Source organism: Oreochromis niloticus, linkage group LG17 (genome assembly GCF_001858045.2).
Source record: "Oreochromis niloticus isolate F11D_XX linkage group LG17, O_niloticus_UMD_NMBU, whole genome shotgun sequence".
Lineage (NCBI taxonomy): Eukaryota > Metazoa > Chordata > Actinopteri > Cichliformes > Cichlidae > Oreochromis > Oreochromis niloticus.
In genome coordinates this window covers 19,684,184-19,705,307 of record NC_031981.2, presented here as the reverse complement: position 1 = coordinate 19,705,307, position 21,124 = coordinate 19,684,184, and the positions used below count along the sequence as shown (strand labels likewise).

The 21,124-nt window shown below is 39.6% G+C and overlaps 1 protein-coding gene across 11 annotated transcripts; it reads right to left on the bottom strand.

The window, feature by feature from the left end:
* Nucleotides 1-4,232: 4,232 nt before the first annotated feature.
* On the bottom strand, nucleotides 4,233-16,628 carry LOC100697696 (NACHT, LRR and PYD domains-containing protein 12). Of its 11 annotated transcripts, XM_025899435.1 has the most exons (12): nucleotides 16,254-16,627; nucleotides 15,953-15,997; nucleotides 15,366-15,485; nucleotides 14,088-14,125; nucleotides 11,871-13,668; nucleotides 10,954-11,127; nucleotides 8,956-9,132; nucleotides 8,490-8,663; nucleotides 8,203-8,376; nucleotides 7,809-7,982; nucleotides 6,364-6,547; nucleotides 4,233-4,793 (listed from the first exon to the last, which is right to left on the bottom strand). In XM_025899435.1, exons 2-12 carry the CDS (start codon nucleotides 15,988-15,990, stop codon nucleotides 4,743-4,745), a joined length of 3,102 nt encoding a protein of 1,033 aa, XP_025755220.1. In that variant the 5' UTR covers nucleotides 15,991-15,997; nucleotides 16,254-16,627; the 3' UTR covers nucleotides 4,233-4,742. The 11 variants fall into 11 exon arrangements, 8 of the variants coding, with proteins under 8 accessions (XP_025755220.1, XP_019202378.2, XP_019202376.2 ...); XM_019346833.2 differs by having other exon boundaries at nucleotides 7,809-7,925; nucleotides 15,953-16,628; XM_019346831.2 differs by having other exon boundaries at nucleotides 11,871-13,665; nucleotides 15,953-16,628.
* Between the last annotated feature and the right edge of the window lie 4,496 nt (nucleotides 16,629-21,124).

The window sequence follows — 21,124 nt, the reverse complement described above, 5'->3', positions numbered from 1 at the left end:
GATACAAACTTCATAACAAGCAGTGTAGACTGGGCACTGTGCTCACTCTGGAGCCCAATTAGCATAGAATACCAGAATTGTCAGGTCCAACACTGGCCCCCAGTGGTCGTAGGAGTCATATCCATGGAGCCACACACAGACACCCTACAGACTAGGCAACAGGACTCTACCGTTAGGGATCAGGATGGACCTATTTTTAGATCCTACTCTCATGCAGTAGGTCCCGGGTTTCTCCTGGTGCACAACAATGCCTGGCCTTGTGGCGGCCTGTAACAGTCAGTTCATGGCGGATGACGCAATTGATACCACTGACTGGCCCCCCACATTTACCTGACCTACATCCAATAGAACTCCTCTGGGACGTTATGTTTCGGTCCATCCAATGGCACCAGGCTGTACCTCAGTCTGTCAAGGAGCTCAGTGATTCCCTGGTCCAGACTTGGGAGGAGATCCTCACAGCACTATACATCATCTGATTAGGAGCATGCCCTGACATTATCAGACATGCATGGAAGCATGTGGGGGCAGCAGAACCTACTGAGTATTTCACTGCAGGAACATTCTGAGTTCCTGCAATGAAATTTTTAGTCTGTTGCATTATTTTGTTGCATCACTTTGATTTCAGGAGTCTTTTTGAAATTCAGCCCTCTGAAGGTTGAGCTTTTTGAGGGGTTATGTCAGACCACTTCCGGTTCTGGTATGATGGCGCCTGTGTTTGGCTTTGCCGCTGCCGGCCGTAGTTTCTCTGTGCTGTTTTTCTCGGCCTTTTTGCTTTCGCTTTTTGTCACTAATGTGTTGGCTGTCCTTGTCTATGATCGCCTGACGCTGTTATCCATCCAATCCTTTATGTTAAATGAAGATGCCTCATCCTCCTGCGGTATTTTCCATCCTCCGCTGCCGACACCGGTGTCTGGCTCTTTGTTAGGTGTCATCAGTGGCGCCTTTCTGGGTCCACGCAATCACGGAGGAGGACAGGAAAAAGAGCAGGTGTCCAGGTGAAACTCAGACTGTTCTGGAAGCAGGGACTAGCTGTGCCTGGATCTATGAGACGGCGCTACCTCAGGAGTGTTCATCCAGACTCTCCGGTTGTTTGGCCTTCCATCCCCGTGGTGAGTGGAATTTATGAGCGTTGTGGATCAAACCCTCTGTTTCTACGTCCCCAAATCGGGCCGCTTCTGTTAATATTATGACTTCTACTTCGCTGAGCGTGGCGCTTTTTAACGCCCGATCAATGAATAATAAAATGTTCTTGCTGAACGATTTTATTCTTTCAGCGCGATGGTGACTATCCATCCCTCATTGAACTTTGCCCGAGTGGGTACGCCTTCATCAGCCAGCCTTGGACATTGGGTCAAGGAGGCGGTCTCGCTGCCATGTTTGGAAGCTGGTTTCACTGCTCAGTAATGGTCGGACATTTTTCATCGTTTGAACTACAGCTGGTTAGAATTGGAAATAAAGATCCGTTTTACTGTGCTGTAGTGTATCGTCCACCTGGCATAAACAGCATGCTTTTTAAGGAGTTCAGTGACTTTTTATCCTTGACCTTGAAGCTGTCCAGACTGGTTATAGTCGGGGATTTTAATATACACATTGATGATGACTCTGTCCTCTTATCCAGAGGTTTCCTTAGCGTCGCGGATTCTTTTCATTTTGCACAGCATGTGTCTGGTCCCACACATACCAAAGGACACACACTGGACCTTGTTTTTACTTTAGGTTTAAACATTGATTTTATTTGTACTGAGGACATTTTTATTTCAGACCATCGTTGTATTCTTTTTAACCTGTCTTTTCATCTGTCCCTCTCTCCTATTCCACATGTGGTTAGCTCTCGCATCTTAAATTCCTCTACTGCTGTTAAATTTTCTGATGCTTTTAATTTAGTTTCTCCTTATAACGATATTCATCTTTTAACAAATCTTTTTAATAATCATTGTCTTTCTATTTAGACAATGTTTGTCCTGTCAAAACTAGACTAGTTCCGGTTTCAAAGTCGTTCCCCTGGATAAATGACAGCAATTGCTTCTTAAAGCGATGCTGCCGTATGGTTGAGCGTTTATGGAGGAAAACTCGTTTGCATGTCCATCTCCTTCATTTAAAGGACCTTTTAGTCTCTTTTAACACTTCAGTTCAAGATGCGAGGGCTGCCTATTTCTCAGACTATGTGTCTAAGATCAGAGGTAACCCCAAGGTACTATTCAACACTATTAGTGATATTGTTGCTCCTGCTCCACCTGCTGTCCCAATTTCATCAAATGAAGATTGTGAAAAATTTCTTTCTTTCTTCGTTGAAAAAGTCAGTAACATGAGGAACAAGATCTCTCCTTCTGTGTCTCTGTTGTCAGCTCCAATTCAAGCTAGGCGTATAATTTTAGAAAGATTTTTACCTGTGTTCTTACCAGAGCTGGTCAATTAAGTTGATTCGATGAGAGCATCCTCCTGCTCTCTTGATATTTTACCTGGATCTTTGTTTAAAAATGTCTTTCAGTCTATCGGTCCCTGTGTGCTTACAGGTATCAATACCTCACTAATTTCTGGTCAGGTCCCTGTTTATTGTAAGAATGCTGTTACTCACCCACTGTTAAAAAACCTAAGCTTGATGCTTCTCTTCTCAGTAGCTACAGACCAATTTCAAAATTACCGTTCATTGCTAAGATTTTAGAAAAGGTTGTGACTAAGCAGCTTATAGCTGTTTTAGATGAATACAACATTCCGGGTAAATTCCAATCTGGTTTTCGTAGAGCTCACTCTACTGAAACTGCAATTCTTAGAGTCTCCGATGATATTTTGATGAGATGTGATGCAGGAGAATGCTCCGTTTTGTTGATTTTGGACCTGACCTCTGCCTTTGATACTGTGGACCATCATATTCTGCTAGATAGGCTGAGATACTGGGTGGGTATTTCAGGGGCTGCTTTGGACTGGTTTGAATCTTATTTGCATGAACAATCCTTTTCTGTGGCTACCTCTAAGTACAGTTCCTCTTCTATTTTTCTTGCCTATGGTGTGCCACAAGGTTAAGTTTTGGGACCTTTATTGTTTTTGTTGTATTTACTTCCTCTTCAGCACTTATTGCACACTTTTAAGGACATTTCATATCACTCCTATGCAGATGATATTCAGTTATATATCTCCGTTAAGCCCCAAGATGTTTCCAAGCTACAGATTTTGCATAGGTGCATAGACTCCATTAGAGGTTGGATGGCTGGAAACGTTCTTCAACTAAATGAAGACAAGACTGAAGTCCTTGTTTGTGCTCCTAAAAAATTTGTACAAGGCGACAGAGCTTTTGTCACTGTGGCTCCTAGACTATGGAACTCTCTCCCTTTGAGGTAGAGATCTGTGGACTCAGTGGTCACTTTTTAAAAACAGCAAAAAAATCTTTTTAAACGTACTTTTGGTTGATTTTTATTTTTATGTTTTAGTGTCTGTGAAGCACTTTGTGATTTTTATCTTGAAAGGTGCTATATAAATAAAATTTTACTTACTTACTTACTTTTTCATTTCCATCAAACAATGTGACATCCTTTCATTCCTAACACATTACCCAGTCCACATCAGTGCAGATACCCTGGATGATTTTTTCCCATTGAAATCATTGATTTGTTGGTTTTTTTTAAAACAAAGTGTATAGAACCAGCTTTCCAAAGAAGTGGAAGACTAAAAGTACCAAACAGCCCTCTCTGCATTGAATCATACTTGTTGTTAATCTTTGGCTGTCTTCCACAGCATGTCTTTTATCCTGTCTTCCTCCTCTCACCCCAACCAGTTGAGGCAGATGGCCGCCCCACCATGAGCCTGGTTCTTCTGGAGGCTTCTTCCTGTTAAAGGGTGTTTTTCCTTCCCACTGTCGCCAAAATGCTTGCTCACAGGGGATCATATGGTTGTTGGGTTTTTCTAATTATGTATTATTGTAGGGTCTACCTTACAATATAAAGCGCCTTGAGGCGACTGTTGTTGTAGTTCGGCACTGTATAAATAAAATTGATTTGAACTGAATGGAATTATTACCATCTTCTTGCTCCATCAGGTTAAATGTAATGACAATAAAGAATATAACGCAAACAAGAGCTACTGAAGGGGTAGCTTCCGCCACCATGGACGAAAATGATTGTGTCAGAATGGCATTTAAGCTGTCAGTTAGTGAAAACATAATACAATGAACTCTTACTTTTTAAAAAAAAAATCTATCTAACTCATTGTTGTGTTTAAATAGCTGGTTTGAAGTGTGGTAGTGTCATCATAGATTTATTTATAGCACAGAATATAAAGCAAAAGCTGAATAACATTTAAAATGAAGTTAAACTGAAAGTACTTATTTGAAAAGCAACAAAATAAAAAGAATAATATCTAATAATATGAGTATATACTTACACTAGTATTTACATTGTCCTTCATTAAAAGGCTCAGTATTGATATTTTTTTCATTCATTTTTATATAAATTGATTATTGGTAATAGCAATATTTCTTCTTCTCCTTCTTCTTCTTCTTCTTCTTCTTCTTATTATTATTATTATTATTAATAATAATAATAATAATGAATGTGTCCCTTTCCCCCTTGATGTGTCTTTTCTTCAGTGCAGCTGTCAGAAGAATAGACTTAGAAGACTCTTAGAAGAGTTCACTCTCCAGCACTATCAGTCACCTCGACTTCTCTTTGGATGAAGCTTAACTCTCCATATCACCTCCTAGTAACACACGCTGCTGCTGCTTCAGTTTCTTGGGATCATCAGAACACAGCTCATCCACTTACATTATACACTGTCACCATTGCCAAGATCATCATTGCCAGCTGTAAAAAGAGAAGAAACGGAGATGAATATTCTGTTTACTGAAACTCAGTTTATTCGCTTCATTGATGAAGCACAGCCAGTAAAACATGCAGCAGAGGAGCAAATGGGCAGCGTAACCACTGTCCTCTCAGCTCTCATGTTCAGATGTTGGAGTAAATATATAGAACTTCACACAGAATTTTAGCATCATGTTTGTTCCACTCAAATTCACATTGGAAATGAACTGATGAGAATCTTTAATACTTTGTTGCACTTTAATGATGAGTTTCTTGCTGTTTCAATGAAACAAAGAGTTTCTGCGCATTGATGAACATCTCATCAGCTAATAAATAAACATGCAGGCTGTCACTGAATATATCTAGATGAAGCCACTGATGGGGAAAAAATGCAAATGTAACTCTGGACTTCAAAAGAACTTCTGCTCTGTATGAAGACTAAATGTAGATACTAGATTATTAAATGTAACAGTGGTTCTCTGAACAACAGTCTGCAGGCTTCTTTTAGAACAAAAAGATTCAATGCTCCCACAGTCTGATGAATGAGGACCATTGTTTCTTTAAATCTTATAAGACTGTCAGCTAGAATCCAAGTTTATGTCCTTTAGACTTGAACAAAACAACAGCAATCATCTTTACAACAACTCAAACACATGCTCACAATAAAAAGGGCTAAAAACAACTTAAGTACCCTTAATCACAGGGTCTCTACCCTACAATATAACAACCCAGCATCACGGCAAAACATGTAATAGACGCTTTGGTCCATTGTGTCCATTCATCGCTTTGCCTCTCCTAAGCATGAAATGGACATGCTTGCAGAAGCTGCAGTAGGCTGCAAAATATATATCATCATCACATCATTTTTATTGATAAAGCACTTTAAAACAACCACAGCGCTGTAGATTGGAACTAAATAATAACATTTACACAATATATAAATAAAAACCAAATTTTTAAAAAAAATTATTCATTAGTTAGTTAATAACTAATTATATTACAAGACAAACTAAGTCTCACTGAGATCAACAGCCAAAGAATAAAAATGGGTTTTAAGATGTGTTTTAAAAGTCAACGTGAAAATAATCACAGTAAAGCATTTAAAAAGACATTATTGACACATTTATAAGTAAATACCTATTAGCCACCTAGCTTAACAATTTCTGCCGACTGATGGATTGATGGAATGTACTTCATTTGTTTTTTGCTTTAAATATATTATATCCCCCTGCTGGTAATGCAACCTGCAATCAACTTGCGTGTGTATATATATTTGACGCTTTGGAAAGGCAAAGTGTGAAATGGACACAGTGGTCCAGCGTGTCTATTACACGCTTTGCTATGATATCAGGTTGAATATAAGGTATACTGAGGCGCCTGCTGTTGTGATTTGGTGCTATATAATTAAAAATGAATTGAATTCAATTGTCTTATCACACTGGTTGACTGTTTTCGTCTCTCATAGTTTCACTGAGGAAAGCCAACACTTGGATGATGCAGATTTACAAGAAAAGTTGGATTACATATGTGTTGACCTTTCATAATAACTGTGTTTAGAACAATACCACTCAACTTTTACTGACCTCAGGGTCTCCAGTTTATACTGTGGACTCCTCACAAGTTTAGACAGTTGCTTAACGTCTGAATCCTTCAGGTTGTTGTCACTCAGGTTCAGGATTCTTAGATGTGAAGGATTGGACCTCAGAGCAGACACCAGTGCAGCACAGCTGATCACTGACAAATTGCAGCGCCTCAGTCTGGATAAACAATTAAACATGTACATATAATCAGTGATAATTATATCAAATGCGTTCAGGTTACTTCCCCAATTTTCTTCAGCATGTAAACTGTACTACACGTGGGAAAAGCTACTCTGCTACATCTAGTACTGCATCACCACTGCATCTGGGTGTATGCCAACCAAAAGTTTGGATGGCAAGTGCAGTTAGGACCCTGCTGAGGAACAAAAACTCCCTTCAGGTCTGGTCATGTGGAACTGTACAGTTCAGCCAGAACAAATCTAAAAAAGGGCATCAGATAGGCCAAGCTGGATTATAATAATAAAACTGAGGACCACCTCCACAGCAACAACTTGAGTCGGGTGTGGCTGACTTGTTAACTACAAACCCAGACCCAATGCTGTGGATGGTGACACTGTGCTAGAGGAGAACATGAACTGCTTCTTTTGACAAACTGGCCAGAAGTTACATCATCTAAGCACTTCCACCCACATTCGACAACCACCAGATTGCATGCAGGGATAATAGATCAACAGATGATGCCATAGCCACAGCTCTAAACAGAACCCTGACCAATCTGGAATACAAGGACTGTTATGCCAGGCTTCTTTTCATCGATGTCAGCTTGGCATTCAACAAAATCATCCCTAACAGACTGATAACAAAACTAATCAACGTTAGCCTCCCACACTTCACTTGCCTCTGCATTAGGGACTTCCTCAGAGACCACCCACAGAGAGTCACAGTAGGGTCTCACCTCTCCCCACCACTCAGCCCCAACATCAACTTGAAACAGGGATGTGTGCTAAGTCCACTACTGTATACTCTGTACTTCACCCATGATTGCACTCCCACCCACTGAAACAACTCTATCAGTTGTATGTTGTATGTTGTTAGGGTTGTATGTCCCTTTCTCTAACTTGTGCAATCAAGAATGATTCAAGCACACACACATATGTACATATTAAATATGTACATATTTAATCATGCTTATACTGTATTTATTTATTAGAAACTTTTATTTTATATTTCTTTATTGTTATGAATAGTTAGATTGCTTTCTTTGCTTTCCTTGTTTTTCTTTGCACTGAATAGAACAGCATATAATATCAGTGTGTTTTTGGCATAATGACAATAAAAAAAGATTCTAACGATTCTGATTTAGCTATACATGACTTTATCATTATTAAATGAGCAATCCCTAATTTCTGAATTTCTTTGTGTCTGTGTGTATCCATAATGTAATTATGTATTACAGAATTACAGAAAGTGAACCGACCTCAGAGTCTCCAGTCTACAGAGAGGAATCTCCAGAAAACCACAGAGATGCTTCACTCCTGAATCCTGCAGTTTATTTACACCCAAATCCAGACATTTCAGATTGGAGGGGTTGGCCCTTAAAGCAGAGACCAGAGTAGCACAGCTGATCTCTGACAAACTGCAGCACCACAGACTGAACAAAGAATTACAAATGTGGATAAAATCAAACACAATCCAGCCACATATGGACAGTTTTTAAATTTGCACATATACCACACTATGCCCTCATCAGTAAGATTTTCTTACTCATAAATCATTATCAAAACAATTTTTTCAACTTTAAAGGAAGAAGTTAACTATACTATACACATAAATTAAAAGATTTAGTAATAGCAGACAGTAAGCAAACTGACATCAGAGTCTCCAATCTACATAGAGGAATCTCCAGAAAACTGCACAGCTGCTTCACTCCAGAATCCTGAATTTCGTTTCCACCCAAGTCCAGGTGTTTCAGATGGGAGGGATTGGACTTAAGAGCAGAAACCAGAGAAGAACAGCCGATCTCTGAAAAACTGCAGAGCTCCAATCTAAATAGAGAATAAAACATGTAGATAACCTAAATTTTAATCATTTATACATGGAACTCATGGAAGTCTATCAAATTTTGGTTTTTCAGTAGTCACAGAATAGGTAAACTGACCTCAGAGTGTCCAGTCTACAGTTTGAACTCTCCAGAAAACCATATAGTTGTTTCACTCCTGAATCCTGCAGGTCATTATAAGTCAGGTCCAATTTTTTCAAATGGGAGGGGTTAGACTTCAGAGCTGAGGCCAGAGCAACACTGCTTTTCGGCGACAAACCCCTGAGCTCCAATCTAAGTAACGAATAAAACGATAATAAACAAATTAGATGTGGAAAGGTTGGTAATGTGAAGTTCAGGGAATCTTCTGTGCACCGATGTGACTGTTTAGCAGGCATATGAAACATTTATTTACTTTATTAACTAACAGTGGCCATTCACTTCAATATATGTGCCCAACACTAGTCTTTAGTGACTACAGACCAATTTATATTCAAATAAAACATTGGTTTTTGGATGGATGCTACACGATGGAAATGAATTAATAATGAAATATATAATAGTAACAGAGAGTAAGTGACCTAACCTCAGAGACTCCAGTCTACAGTGTGGACTTTCCAGAAAACAACACAGCTGTTTCAGTCTTGAATCATCCAGGTTGTTGTTGTAGCTCAGGTCCAGATCTTTCAGATGGTAGGGGTTTGATTTCAGAGCAGAGAATAGAGCAACATGGCTGATCGCTGACAAACTGCAGCCCTCCAAGCTGAATCAGGAATAAAACACATTAATATAATAGCATGTTTTTACCTTCTCTCAATCAAATGTGTACTTAGTATCTGTCTTTCTTTCACTTTCACTTTAACACTCATGTTTGGTCAGAGTGATATTATAAATGTAACATGAAAAGGTGTTTGGCCTCTTCCTGATTTATTTTTTTTTTAATTGCATATTTGTCATACTTTAAATTTAAAGTGATTTTAAATGATCGCTTTAGTTTTAATATTACCCCGACCTATTATTCAAACAATATTATACACACCTACCTAGTCCTATGTGAAAAAAAATAATAGACATGGGTTTCATAGAGAATTGTGAAAGTTTCTGTGGAAAAACTGGTCTTGTTAGGAAAGATGGCATTCATCCTACTTTAGATATAAAGGACATCATTTCTATCACATCATTTCATCATTTGGTCAAATTAATAACAAAGTGACTATCCTGAGTTGGTACCAGGAAAGAGAGTTGCAGTCTCACACACCTCTCTGAAGTTTCTGTCTTTATGTTATCCTCGAGAAACCCCATCCCCAAAGAGACTGTGTCTGCTCGCAGGTCATCATCAAACAAACCAAAAATCAGCATAATAAAAAAGAATAATATAACACCCTAAAATGATTCACAGACTAAAACAATTAACTGTGGACTATTAAACATTAGATCGCTCTAAGTTACTGTGAGTAAATGATTTAATGATTGTTCAACATATTGATTTATTCTGCCTTACAGAAACCTGGTTACAGTATGATGAATATTTTAGTTTAGATAGATCAGTACTACTGAGTCCCACTAACTTTCAGAATCCTCAAATTTAGTTCAGTTCAATTCGATTTTATTTATACAGAGCCAAACCACAACAATAGTCACCTCAAGGCGCTTTATATTATAAGGTAGACCCTAGAATAAAAAAGCACAGGCTGAGGGGGAGGAGTGGCAGCAATTTTTCACTCCAGATTATTTATCAAACATGTTTATCAAGCCAGTTTTAGTTCTTATCTGTTGTCCTCCTGGTGCATACTCATACATACAGAACACCTTTCAAGATATTTTTCTGGTTTGCTCTGTCAATTCACTTTCAGGCCTTTATTTTGCACACTAAAATTTGAGTTAATGATTAAACATTTATATATTTAAAACTATTGACTGACTTGAAAGCCTGAATATTTCACTGGTCTTAACATAAAAATCAGTCTCTGTAATTTGTGATAGATACATTTAAAAAAAAACATCTGAGTATTAAATTAAATTTAAATTGAATTTAATTTAATTTTAAAAATTCCAGCACCCCAGAAAATAAAATATCTCATATCACAAAACAAAATATTGTTGTTTTAAGTTTTGAGTACTCTGTGTCTGTCAGGTTTCCTCTTTCCTTTTGATAGTCCTTGTCTCTTGTGTATAACGTTCAGTTTGCTTCCCTTTACTTGGTATGTCTAATTTGTTCCACCGTGTTTCCCAGCTGTCTCCACTCCCCTAATCTTCCCCTTGTTTATATATTTTCTCAGTCTCTGAGTATAGAGATCTGTATGGAAGCGGTTAGTGCAGAAAACAACATGAAGAAACTAAAGGCAAGACAAGCTGACACATGGCATTGCATCAGATAGTGTAGAGTATAGGATTTAACCAATTAAGCTATGTGCACAATCTGGTGCCGAAATTCGAGTCCTGGATACCCAAAACCAAGATACCATAAAGGAACTGGAAAAAGATGGGTCATTCCATCTGACAGTGCTCGAATCAGGTTATAAGGAGAAAACTTTACAGTTCAATTTATTGAAATATCTTCAGAAATAGTAATCAGTGAACTGACCTCAGAGTCTCCAGTCTGCAGTTTGGACTCTCCAGAGCAGCAAAAATGTTTTTTGCATCTAAATCCTGCAGTTTGTTTCCATTCAGGTTCAGCTCTGTCAGATGGGAGGGGTTGGACATGAGAGCTGAGGCCACGATTTCATAGTGAGTCCCTGACAGTTTACAGCCAGAGAGTCTGTGATGACACATATTACAGAACAATTTATTATAAAGAACTAGTGTTTTGTGCATCTTCCAAAGTAAGATGTCATTGAACAAAAGGAAAAGAGCACAATGTTGCAAACTGCATCCAGACAGAGATAACATATTTCCAGAGCGACATTAGCTGCAGCCAGAGGCTGAGTTCAACAAGTAACAATAGCATTGATGAACAGTTAGGCTTGTAGCATTGTAGCCTTGATTTCTAGGTGCGCCTGCTCCGAAAGTACAATCATTATGCTGATTTTAAGTCTCTTTGGACAAGATTTCATCTTTGGTTTTTATTTTTGATGCTGTGCTTAAACATTAACACCAAAAACACAAACACTAAAATACGATGGCAACTGTGTCCTCATTAGGATAAAGATTTGTGTTAACGTGTGTAACATGAAATAATAATTCTCCTCAGTCTCTCTCAGACCTGCAGATTTTAGGGAAATTTCACATTTACTCTATTTACTCTGGTCTGAATTAGTTAGAGTTTGTAAGCAAACAGTGATGCATCATTACAATGCATTTTTACAGTAATTCTTTCATAAGAAATAAACAACATTTTCATAGCAGCTCAACAGCATCTGTGACAAAATCTAACCAATGTATTATTTGCAATAAAAAAGTGGAATAATGAAAAAGAACAATGAGAGCATTATAGTAAGACATTTTGAACACCTTAACTACAAATGTACATTGATTCACAATTTTAATCAGATATTTACTCACTGAGCCTTTTTACAGTTCCTCACAGCAGGAATCAGTCTCCTTCGTCCCTCATCTGATGTGTTATACTTCTTCAGGACAAACTCATCCAAAACCTTCTCTGACATCTGCAGCATGTAGGCCAGAGCTGAGCAGTGGATCTCAGAAAGCTCCTTCTCTGATCTGTTTTTGGACTTCAGAAACTCCAAAATCTCCTGATGTACTGTGAGTTCCTTCATCTCCATCAGACAATGGAAGATGTTGATGCATCTGTCAGGAGAGGTATTCTCATTGGTTATCTTGCAAAGGTTGCTGATGATTCGCTGTATAATTTCTGGAGTGCTCTCTGTCTGGCCTAGCAGACCTCCTAAGAGTCTCTGGTTGGACTCCAGAGAGAGACCATAAAGGAATCGCACCAACAGGTCCAGGTGTCCATTTTTAATTTGGAGGGATTTCTGTATGACTCTGCTCAGAAAGACATCTAAAGATGAGATGTCACCACAATAAACATGTTCACCATTCCCTAGAAACTGCTTCAGCACTTCTGTTTTTCTGTTAGTATGACAGTGAAACATGTAGACTGCAGCCAGAAACTCCTGAATGCTCAGATGAACAAAGGAATAGACTGATTTCTGGAATATCACACAGTCTCGTATGAAGATCTCTGTACAAACTCCTGAGTACACTGAGGCCTCTGTGACATTCAGACCACACTGCTCCAGGTCTTCTCGGTAGAACATGATGTTTCCTTTCTCCAGATTTTCAAAGGCCAGCCTCCCCAGCTTCAAAAGAACTTCACTGTCAGCCTCCATCAGCTCCTGTGGACTCGTCTCATATCCCTCATGGTACTTGTGCTTCTGTGTCTTTGTCTGAACAAGCAGGAAGTGTGAGTACATGTCAGTCAGGGTCTTGGGCAGCTCTCTTCTCTGCTCTGTGGTCAACATGTGCTCCAGAACTGTAGCAGTAAAACAGCAGAAGACTGGGATTCTACACATGATGTGGAGGCTCCTGGATGTCTTCATGTGGGAGATGATTCTGCTGGACAGCTCTTCATCACTGAATCTCCTCCTGAAGTACTCCTCCTTCTGGGTGTCAGTGAAGCCTCGTACTTCTGTTACCCTGTCAATATATGTAGGAGGGATCTGACTGGCTGCTGCAGGTCGGGAAGTTATCCAGATGAGAGCAGAGGGAAGCAGATTCCCTTTGATGAGGTTTGTCAGCAGCTCATTGACTGATGACTTCTGTGTGACATCAGACACAAGCTTCCCTTTAGTGAAATCCAATGAAAGTCTGCTTTCATCCAGGCCATCAAAGATGAACAAAAGTTTGCATACAGTGAGCTGCTCTGCTGTGACCTTCTGTAATGTTGGATGGAAAACATGGAGCAGCTCTAGAAGACTGTACTTCTCATCTCTGATCAGGTTCATCTCCCTGAATGAAAGCAGAATCACCACACTGACATGTTGGTTCTCCAAACCTTCAGCCCAGTCCAGAGTGAACTTCTGCACTAAGAAAGTTTTTCCAATGCCGGCAATGCCATTCGTCAGAACCACTCTGATGGGTCTCTGTTGGTCAGGCAAAGCTTTAAAAATGTCATGACAGCTGACTGGAGTGTCATTGGTGGTCTTGTTCATGGAAACTGACTCCAGCTGCCACACCTCATGTTGGGTATGAACCTCTTCACTCTGTCCTTCTGTGATGTAGAGCTCAGTGAAGATCCTGTTAAATAGGGTTCCACTTCCTGCTCCTTCAGTCACACGTTTACATCTCCTCCTCAGACTGACCTTGTGTTCGTCTAAGAACTTCTGCAGATGACTATCTGCTAAAAGATCAATGAACATATGAAGCAAATTTATATATTATAACTGAATTTTTAATTTTAATGTATGTACCCAGGTGGAAAATGGGGAGGAGGGGTGTGTGTGTGTGTGTGTGTGTGTGTGTGTGTCTGTGTGTTTGGACCATTTCAGCTGTGCATTTGTGAGTGGGCTCTAAGCAATGTAATAGAAGAAGACAAGCCATTGTAGTTGCTGATGCACTCAGAAATGTTTTCTCCCTAAGGTTTGAATTGCTTTTTTTATAATTCAATTTGTTAAGAATGAAGGCCCTTTATGTATATTTTGTGCTTTATCATTTGCTCATTTGGCAAGACACCACATTTTATTTTAGCTTTTAATACCTGAACAACACAAGAAGTCCAGCTTTCAGAAATGAAATAATGAGACAGAGGTTCAGTCTTACTTTCATAGCTTCTCTGAATGCATCCACAGGTGTCCACACTGTGAAAAACAAGGAAAAATTATTCTGATCAGAACGAAACACAGTGAAGCCAGAAATACAAAAATTTAATACTAGCACTGAAATATATATGTCATGGTCATGCTAAGTCTGTAGTGGGCTGTTGGAGCCTATCACAAAGCATGGAAAGGCTGCAGAGCCTAACTTAATGGATAGAAAAACATGCAAGCTTTCCAGATATCATGGGGCACATGTGGTACTTGCGAAAGATGAAAAAGCCTGGAGCCTTAATTAAGACCCAGAATGGATACGAGTATAGTAGGATGTGCTTCATGGAAATGTGGTTAAACTCACACTTCTTTGAACATAACCTGTCAAGCACATAGAGTAGAACACACCTAAACACACCAGAGATGAAGGAAACCATCAGACAGAAGACTTCTTTCCTTCAACCAGAACACTGAGGATGGGTATTAGTTGGGACTTCCATCACGACAGTGACTCAAAGCATACCTCCATGTCAACAAAGAAGTGACTAAAGAAGCACATTAAACCTCGAAACTCAAGTCTTGGTTTGAAACAAGTTTGCTCAACCAGTCTACATGTATTTTGTGCACTCTTTGAAGGTATCAACTTCTTGGTTTGTCCACTGGAGGATCCTTCAGGAGTATGGAGTATATGGCCCATTACTATGGGCTCTGCAGTCTCTATATAATACCTATAGCCTATAGCCTATAGCAAGAGCTTGGTTTGCATTTTCTGGGAATAAGTCAAATGTAAATATTCTAATTTATGAAGACTTGAAGTTTATTGTATTTTACTATACTATATATACTATATTCACTATTTAGGATACAAAGTCTACTAAAAACAAAGGTGTATAATTATGTATTGCTTCATTTCTATTTTTCTGCAGTTGTTTGTTTTGTTTTGTTTTGTTTTGTTTGTTTTGACCATCATGCCTCTAAAGTGACTAAAGATTTGAGATCTTTATCATCCCAAATCTGATCTTTATGTCAGGTTATCCTGCTTACTTATATTTAGCTGTGTATGTATACAGATACATTCAAATAGAAGAATTCCTTCATATGTTTATCAGTGAGCTTTTCACACCAGATAATTTTTTTTCTGGTGGGGAAATACACTGATTTTCAACATCCTCACAGAAGCTTTGCATATTTAGAGCTGAGTGAAGGGGGTCTAACAGTTACTGTAAAGCAACAGTTGTTCTCTTATCATGAATTGTCTTTAGCTTCGTTTACAGAATAAACACTGCCTTACTTTGTGTTTGAGGGTCCAGGTTCTTCACTGAAGATTAGGTTTTCAACTTTGGACTGGTTACTCTTCAAAGACACACAGCTGCATCTTGGAAGCTCTGCACGGTGTCTGTGTTGCTGATCTCTGGAAACACAGGGTTGAGTTTATGAAGCCAAAACTTGTGACGTCTTCAGTAAATTCTTAATTTTTTCCTCTTCTATCCTAATCCTAAACTCTGATCATGACTGTGTAAGGACTGAGAAACAGTGAGAGTGTAGTGCTGAGAGAATAGCATTACACTCTGATTATTACCATCCTCTGTGTAGTCTTTCTGGACAGACCCAAATCTTTGAAGCAGCAGCAGAAAGAGTTTCCACTGAGCAGCCTTTATATCATATAAAATCTGATGTTAACGCATTTTTTATGTCAGGTTATACTGCCCACTTCTCCCGCCATACTTATGTGCTTGCTTGTGTATAGATAGAATGAAACAGAAGCACTCCTTCACCCCTTTGTCAGTAAGTTTATGTTGTGCTTTTTAATCCAAATAATAGTATCTCCTGCCAAATGAATCATCTTCCCCTTAGTTTACAGAAGAAGCTGTGTCCTACTTTATGTCTGAGGATCCAAGTTCCTTCAGTTCACTCATCGTTCGTCTGAGAAAGAAAGCAGCAGTGAGCACAGAACAAGTTTCATAATAAACATGTTTGTCACACCCAATACTGGTAGCACAAGAATTACACACACCGACGCACGAACACACACAGTAACTCAACATTTTTTGTTGGGCAGACTATCAACCAAACAATTTTGCTGACTCGTTTAAGTTTTGCTCCGACTTGAGAACAGTCAGAAACTCAAAAAAACGTTTCTGATTATTCTGACTGAAAATACATTCGCAGTTACACTCACCTTGCTTTGTTTCTCCTGCTCTGTCAACTGATCTCACTTTTAGTTTCCTTCTCAGCTGAAAAGAGCAGCCACTCCCCTCTACATTTAATCACCTGACCACATCACAGGTGAGTGATGCAAAGATTAGCTTCTGTTCTTGCACTTTGGCGTGAGGGCTCAGTCTGCATTACTGTGGCTTCTTACCCTCTTCATCAAGTATGTAGACAAAGGCACACACACAAGCCATTTACTCACTTGTGCAGTTCTAAAATTGTGATTGAACCGTTTTGCTTTTCTACTTGTGCTGTGTCTTCTTCTTCTTTCTTATTAAGTGTGCCTATGCCAAGAGGCACACTTATTACTATTCGTCGGATTTATTATTCTTATTATTAAGCGTGCCTATGCCAAGAGGCACACTTATTACTATTCGTCGGATTTATTATTCTTATTAAGTGTGCCTATGCCAAGAGGCACACTTATTACTATTCATCGGATTTATTATTCTTATTAAGTGTGCCTATGCCAAGAGGCACACTTATTACTATTCGTCGGATTTATTAATAAGTGTGCCTATGCCAAGAGGCACAGTTATTACTATTCGTCGGATTTATTATTCTTATTAAGTGTGCCTATGCCAAGAGGAACACTTATTACTATTCGTCGGATTTATTATTAATTAAGTGTGCCTATGCCAAGAGGCACACTTGTTACTATTCGTCGGATTTATTATTCTTATTATTAAGTGTGCCTATGCCAAGAGGCACACTTATTACTATTCGTCGGATTTATTATTAACTGTGCCTTTGCCAAGAGGCACACTTATTACTATTCATCGGATTTATTAAGTGTGCCTATGCCAAGAGGCACACTTATTACTATTCGTCGGATTTATTATTAATTAAGTGTGCCTATGCCAAGAGGCACACTTATTACTATTCGTCGGATTTATTATTCTTATTTTTAAGTGTGCCTATGCCAAGAGGCACACTTGTTAGTATTCGTCGGATTTATTATTCTTATTATTAAGTGTGCCTATGCCAAGAGGCACACTTATTACTATTCGTCGGATTTATTATTCTTATTATTATTTTCCTTTGAATGGTGTGCCATGACTTTTGGTGTTTATTACTTCTATAGTTTTTTAAATATTAATATTTTAATACAAGTTTTTGCCCATTGACATGAATGGGAAAGATTTATTTTTGGTGTGTTGGCTCCATCTTTTGGTCCCATTGAAACGAATTTCAAACTTCATTTGTGGTGTGTTGGCTCTCTCTAGTGGAATCCCGGGAGTAGTTGAAAGGGTGTATGCTTGCTGGAAAACTCCACATCCCACAATACATAGCACGAGTCAAACAATGGCGGCCACCACTTCGTATTTATATTGATCTTATTACTGTTTCTAGGTCACAAAATAAACCTTTAAGATTTTTCCAGGCGAGAATGTAGGTGTGTAAACTTCAAATATCTGCTCGATTTATCAAGACATCCCATATTAGCAACAGTGCTCTGACAATGTCGGTGCTGCCTGACAGCTAGCCGGCTAGCTAGCTAGCGCGGCTTTGCTGACAAGCGACAGCCGGCCTGGATGACAGTGAGGGCGGCTTACTCTCGTTTCACCCCCCGGTCTTTTGCAAAGTCGTGGTCGAAGCTGGACTTATTTTTCGTTTATATGGGCCGATGATTCATTTATTCATTTTTAGTAACGATATAAACAGTGAAAGGTGGTTCTCCAGATGCTGGTCGATGTGGGAAAAATAACTGAGTTGTTTGGTGGTGGCTAATGCGGAGCTCCAACAAAGGGCAGCTAGCCACCAGTGTATGACAGAAAGGACATGCGGGGAAAGAGACATACGAGGCGGCGAGGCGGCCGCCGATCGACCGGTGGTGGCTTTTTTTTTTTTTTTTTTTTTTTTTTTAACCTGTCCCGTTTGGTTCTTTTGCCATCAGAATTATTGTCTAAAGGCGAAGAAGGATGCCCAACGGATTTACTTTACCAAATGGACCATCCCAGCCTTGCTGTAATGGTCCATCTGATTCACCTTTTATTGTTTATTTTATTTTCACTTGCTGAATACGGGACAGACTTGACTGGTGGAAAGAAAGGGGAGAAAGAAAGAGGGAAAGAAAAAAAAAACCTGAGAAGAGGGACGGGGAAAAAGGGCAAAAAACAAAAACCAGCAGAATAAGCAGACAAAAAAAAAATACATATCGATCACCTGGATCACCTGTTGAGAAAGAAAAAGAGAAAGCAAGCAGAAGAAGACAAGAGTAATAAACAAGATCACAATGATATATGGGAATATGACAGTAAATACTAAATATTAAACATTATGGTGCAGCACGTGAGATCGACAGCGCACAGTGTGCTTTGAGGTAGGAGCTCAAAAGGGTGTAGTTTGTGTGTGTGATCACCCGTGTGTACACCTGTGAGCATGAACGCGCTTGTTTTTAAAAGGTTCCTTCATGTTCATCGACCGGTGGTGGCTAACGCGGAGCTCAAACAGGGTAGAAGCAGACCCAAGGCGGCTGCCGGTCAGAACGTCAGGTTAACTGAATTTCAGGTAAGAAGTTATGAACTGCACTCTATTTGGGTCAGATATAAACCGAGTTTAGGTGTAGTTTATTTTCGTTGTGCTGACTTTTTACAATCAGTTACAATAACTCGTACTGCGTGCTAGCTAGCACGACGGAGTTTCTATACAGCTTTGTGCGCGCTAAGTTACTGATGTTGAACTTTATGACAGCCTCCCCTGTCATTCTCTCGCCTGTTGAAACTTCAGTCATGAAACTGATCAATGATCGGCTTTTCTCTCTTGTTTGTTTATCGCGCTAAACAACAGCAGCACGTTTAAGCTTGATCAGCTGTTGTTAGAATTCATTTGATTTTAATTTCTAGTATCAGCTGATGTTTGCTGGAGCCACAGCTGAATAAAGGGCTGGTCCAAACCAGGAGAGGTCCTTACTGAATCATCAGAGCTGAACTGGTGATGGAGAAACAGGTTTACCTTTTAGGTGACATGAATGAGTTGAAGGGAAGTTATGAACTGTTTCTGAGAGACAAATAAACACCAAGCTCCTTTTTTGTGTAGCTGACAGTTGGTAGCTGTGCAGGGGCGGATCTAGCAAAGCTTTTGCCAGGGGGCCAGGTAGGGCATTAACAGGGAAAGGGGGACACAAAGATATACTTTTCTTTCTTACTCTCATATAAAATATTTAGCTTTTATTAAATAGTTATCTGAATCTTACAACCAAAGTTTGTATAGCAATACACAAGATTGGCTGTAGACCACTGTTAATCATTCAGAACACTGTGTAAAAATAACAAAACACAAAAAGTGAATGCAAAAGTGCATAAATATTTATTTTACGTGTTTGATGTGCGTGGCGGGGCGTGGTCTGCAGTGCCGCTGCAGGGGAGGTGGACCCACGGGTGTAAAGTCTGTGCTCTCTCGGCTGTTTTTTGGGTGTGTGTCGGGCTGTGAGTTGAAAAGCTACAGCTGGCTGTGTGGGTACACCAACCATGTGTGAAAAGTGGTCCATAACGTAATGCTTCAAAGCGTGTTCATGCAAACATTGTCGGGTCTGCCGTGGTACAATGGGACTTCTGCTCATGAACTTGTGTGCACAGCATCTGCAAATCGACGCTGTACGAAGTAACTTCATCTTTACACAAAACTGTAAGCTGTCATCTGTGAGGCGCGAGCGGTGTTTGTTTTTACCATAGTTCATGGTGGAGAATGGCTGCTCTGCTGAGTTTTGCTCTCTGTAGTCGTATGAATGGCAAACTACACTGATTAGCAGCGGCATAGGCACACTTAAAATTTCTTCCGAAATTTTTGCTTTCTAGTTATTTCTAGTTATTCTAGTTATTCTCAATCTCAATCTAAATTTCAGCGCGTAACTCGCCCCACAGTTTTGACACAAGGTTCACATATGTTACCTCATTTTGTGCGGCTGGATCTGGAATGGTGTGCTATGACTTTTGGTGTTTATGACTTTTTTAGTTTTTTAAATATTAATATTTTAGTGCAAATTTTCCCGCGCTTATCTGCCGCACAGTTTTGACACAAGGGTTACATATGTTATATCATTTTGTGTGGCTGGATCTGGACTAGTATGGTATGACTTTTGGTGTTCATGACTTTTATAGTTTTTTAAATATTAATATTTTAGTACAAATTTAGAAAGATTCTTCTTTTTGCCCCATAGAAACACACTTCATTTGTGGTGTGTTGGCTCTCTCTAGTGGTATACCAGGAGTACTACAGCCGAAAGGTTGTATGCTTGGTGGAAAACTCCATATCCCACAATTCATAGCATGCCTCTACAGCACTCAAACAATGGCGGACACCACTTGGATTCTATAATGCTTTTATTCGTGTTTCTAGGTCACAAAATAAACTTTTAAGATATTTTCAGGCGAGAATGTAAGTGTGTAAACTTCAAATATCTGCTCGTTTTATCAAGACATCCCATATTAGCAACAGTTCTATTACGTGTTGCTGATAGCCTGCTAGCTAGCTAGCACCGCTAGCGATCCTTCGTGAAAAAGCACCCGGGCTTGGCTTACAGTGAGGCGGCTGACACTCGTTTCATCACCCGATCGCTCGCCAACAGTCTGTGTCTCAGCTGGACTTATTTTTCGTTTATATGGGCCGATGATGCTGGTCGATGTGGAAAAAATAACTGAGTTGTTTGGTGGTGGCTAACGTGGAGCTCCAACAGAGGGCAGCTATCCACCGGTGTGTGACAGAAAGGACATGCGGGGAAAGAGACATGCGAGGCGGCGAGGCGACCGCCGATCGACCGGTGGTGGCTAACGCGGAGCTCAATCGTGGATCAGGGAAACCGAAGGCAGGAGCGTGAGGTGAACTGAATTTCAGGTAAGA